Source organism: Tachysurus vachellii, chromosome 20 (assembly GCF_030014155.1).
Source record: "Tachysurus vachellii isolate PV-2020 chromosome 20, HZAU_Pvac_v1, whole genome shotgun sequence".
Lineage (NCBI taxonomy): Eukaryota > Metazoa > Chordata > Actinopteri > Siluriformes > Bagridae > Tachysurus > Tachysurus vachellii.
The window spans coordinates 725,001-727,500 of NC_083479.1; the positions used below are offsets into that span (position 1 = coordinate 725,001).

At 48.9% G+C, this 2,500-nt stretch overlaps 1 protein-coding gene across 1 annotated transcript in view; it reads right to left on the reverse strand.

Moving 5' to 3' along the window:
* Positions 1 to 2,500, reverse strand: part of foxo1b (forkhead box O1 b) — a 17,304-nt gene that overhangs the window by 173 nt on the left and 14,631 nt on the right. The window contains exons 2-3 of the mRNA XM_060896192.1: positions 1,692 to 1,883; positions 1 to 1,244 (exon numbers count right to left, since the gene is read on the reverse strand). The exon at positions 1 to 1,244 is cut by the window's left edge and continues 173 nt beyond it. Coding sequence (XP_060752175.1) covers positions 183 to 1,244; positions 1,692 to 1,883 — 1,254 coding nt within the window. The 3' untranslated portion in view covers positions 1 to 182. The remainder of the gene's footprint in view (positions 1,245 to 1,691; positions 1,884 to 2,500) is intronic.

The following is a 2,500-nucleotide window of genomic DNA, read 5'->3' on the forward strand; positions in this document are numbered from 1 at the left end:
TTTTTGTGCATTAAAAATTCTGAACAAGAATAAAATCTCCCAACTTTCATATATTATACTTTTATCATATATAAAATTAATTCTTAATGAATGTCTGCCAGTGTGTGTGTGTGTGTGTGTGTGTGTGTGTGTGTTTGTGTGTGTATGTGTGTGTGTGTGTGTGTGTGTGTGTGTGTGTGTGTTTACCCCGACACCCAGCTGTGTGTGTTGCTCTTGACAGCAGTGTGTGTGAAGCCCTGCTGGCTGGCGGCCGGGTCGAAGTTGAAGTCGAGCGCGTCTCCGTCCATCAGCGTGTCGTGCAGCACGCTCTCCACGTCACACTCCAGCCGCTCGATCGCCATGTCGTCCAGGTCGCTAGGCAACCTCTCCAGGTGGTTGTGATGGTGATGGTGGTGATGATGCGGCAGAACCGGGGCGTGTCTGTGGAAACCGTTGCTGTTGACGATGCAGTAACTTGGCGGTGTGGAATCGACAGCTCCTCCTCCTCCTCCTCCTCCCATGTGCGGCAGGTGAGGATACGGCTTCATGTTGCCATGACGACTGAGATGTCCCTGAGGCAGGAGGGCACACCTATTCATGCCCACTGCTGTAGAGGTGTGTGTGTGAGCGTGTGTGTGTGAACCCATGGCTTTTCCTGCTTGCCCCATGTGCCCTTGAGCACTATAGGGGGGTAAAACTCTCCCTCCTTGTGGCCCCGCTGCCTCCATGGGGGGCAAGACGTCTCCTCTGGGTTCCCCGTCGTTACTCAGGAGTTCCTTTAAAAGCCCTGTAGGGCAATTATACTGCCCTACGTAGGGGTTATACCCCACCGCCTTGCTGCTGGACAGACTGTGGCCGGTCACGGAGGTGACGCTCAGGCCGCTCTGCCACTTGTGGAAGTCCTGCGCTGGGCTGTAGGGAGCGAATGGAGCGCTCGGAGCGTCGCCGCTGTTCTTGGGTGAAAGCAGGTTCAGATTATCTAACAGGTTTTCCATCATCAGGTTCTTGGAGCCGAACGAGCCGGTCACCTCGGACAGACTGGGCAGTTTGGAGGCTAATTTAGTGGCCTGGTATCCGAGGTGCAGTTCTCCTCCCTCACTAACGTCCTCCTCAGGGAGGAAAGGAGAGCGCCGGCCGCTCAGCGTGCTCGCGTCCGAGCTGGCCCGAGTCCGGAAACATCCCCACGCCTCAAAATCATCGTTACTGTGAGAGTTCGGACTCCACTTGGAGTAATTGGGACTGGTGGAGCCGCCGTCCAGGCCGACCTGCAGACACACCAGGAGCAGGCCGCTCTCTTCATCATCATCATCATCATCATCATCTTATTCCTAATTAGATTTATTCAACTCTGTTCTTTAAATTAAAATTTTCTTTAAATCTCCCTTTAATCATGAAGGATATTGTTTTTAATATTTCTCTTGTTACATAATCTGTTTTATTTTCACTCTATTATTATCTTTTCTCACAGATCAGTAAAAAATGCAAGTAAAGAAATGTGTAAGTAGGAAATGTTCATTTTGTTTCATTTACCTTTCTAATAAAACCAGGAAATTAAAAAAAGATCATTTATAAGTAATAATAATAATAATAACATTTTTTTTACTTGATTTGACTTTTTTCTTCCATTCATCTGTAACACTTAATAATTTATTATATCTCTCAGCACCATCATTAGCATTAGCATTAGCATTAGCATTGCTCCTCTCTCTCACCTTCTTCTTAGCGGCTCGTCCACGGCTCTTGGGGAACTTGCTGTTGTTGTCCATGGACGCTGCTCTGCGGCGCGGGGATTTTCCGCTCTTCCCTCCTTCAGGGTTCAGCATCCACCACGAGCTTTTCCCCGTGCCCTCGTTCTGGACGCGCACAAAGCGGCTGTGCAGAGACAGATTGTGACGAATCGAGTTCTGCAAAAACACAAACAGTGATGACGTGAGGGAGGACGTGACGTGACGTGACGTGACGTGACATGAGGGAGGACGTGACGTGACGTGACGTGACGTGACGTGAGGGAGTACGTGACGTGAGGTGACGTGAGGGAGGACGTGACGTGAGGTGACGTGAGGGAGGACGTGACGTGATGTGAGATGAGGTGATGGAGGACATGACTTGAGGGAGGACAGGTGTCTTGGTGTGGACTGTGGAAGGACAGATCTGCATCTCATGAGAAAAACAGCAGCCAAAGAGACGCGAGTGTTTACTGAAAACAACACTGTGTGCCATTAAAAACACAGGATTCCCTCAGATCTGCTCCATCAGCATGAGGGCGTGAGGAACAAGGGCACGATAACGTTACCATAGAAACCAGGAAAATAAGACATAGGACAGGTTTAACCCTCGCGTCACTCCCCAGTCCACAGCGATGTTTAGAACATTTATAACACCATGTTATCCAACGCCTCACTCCAAACTTACTAACGAGCAGAAATCCTCAGTAGTTTTCTTTAATCCTAACAGTTTAGTCGTCGTCTGTCAGCGGCTGGAAAAAAACCCAAAAAACCTGTTTTTGTTATTTTAAGAGAAA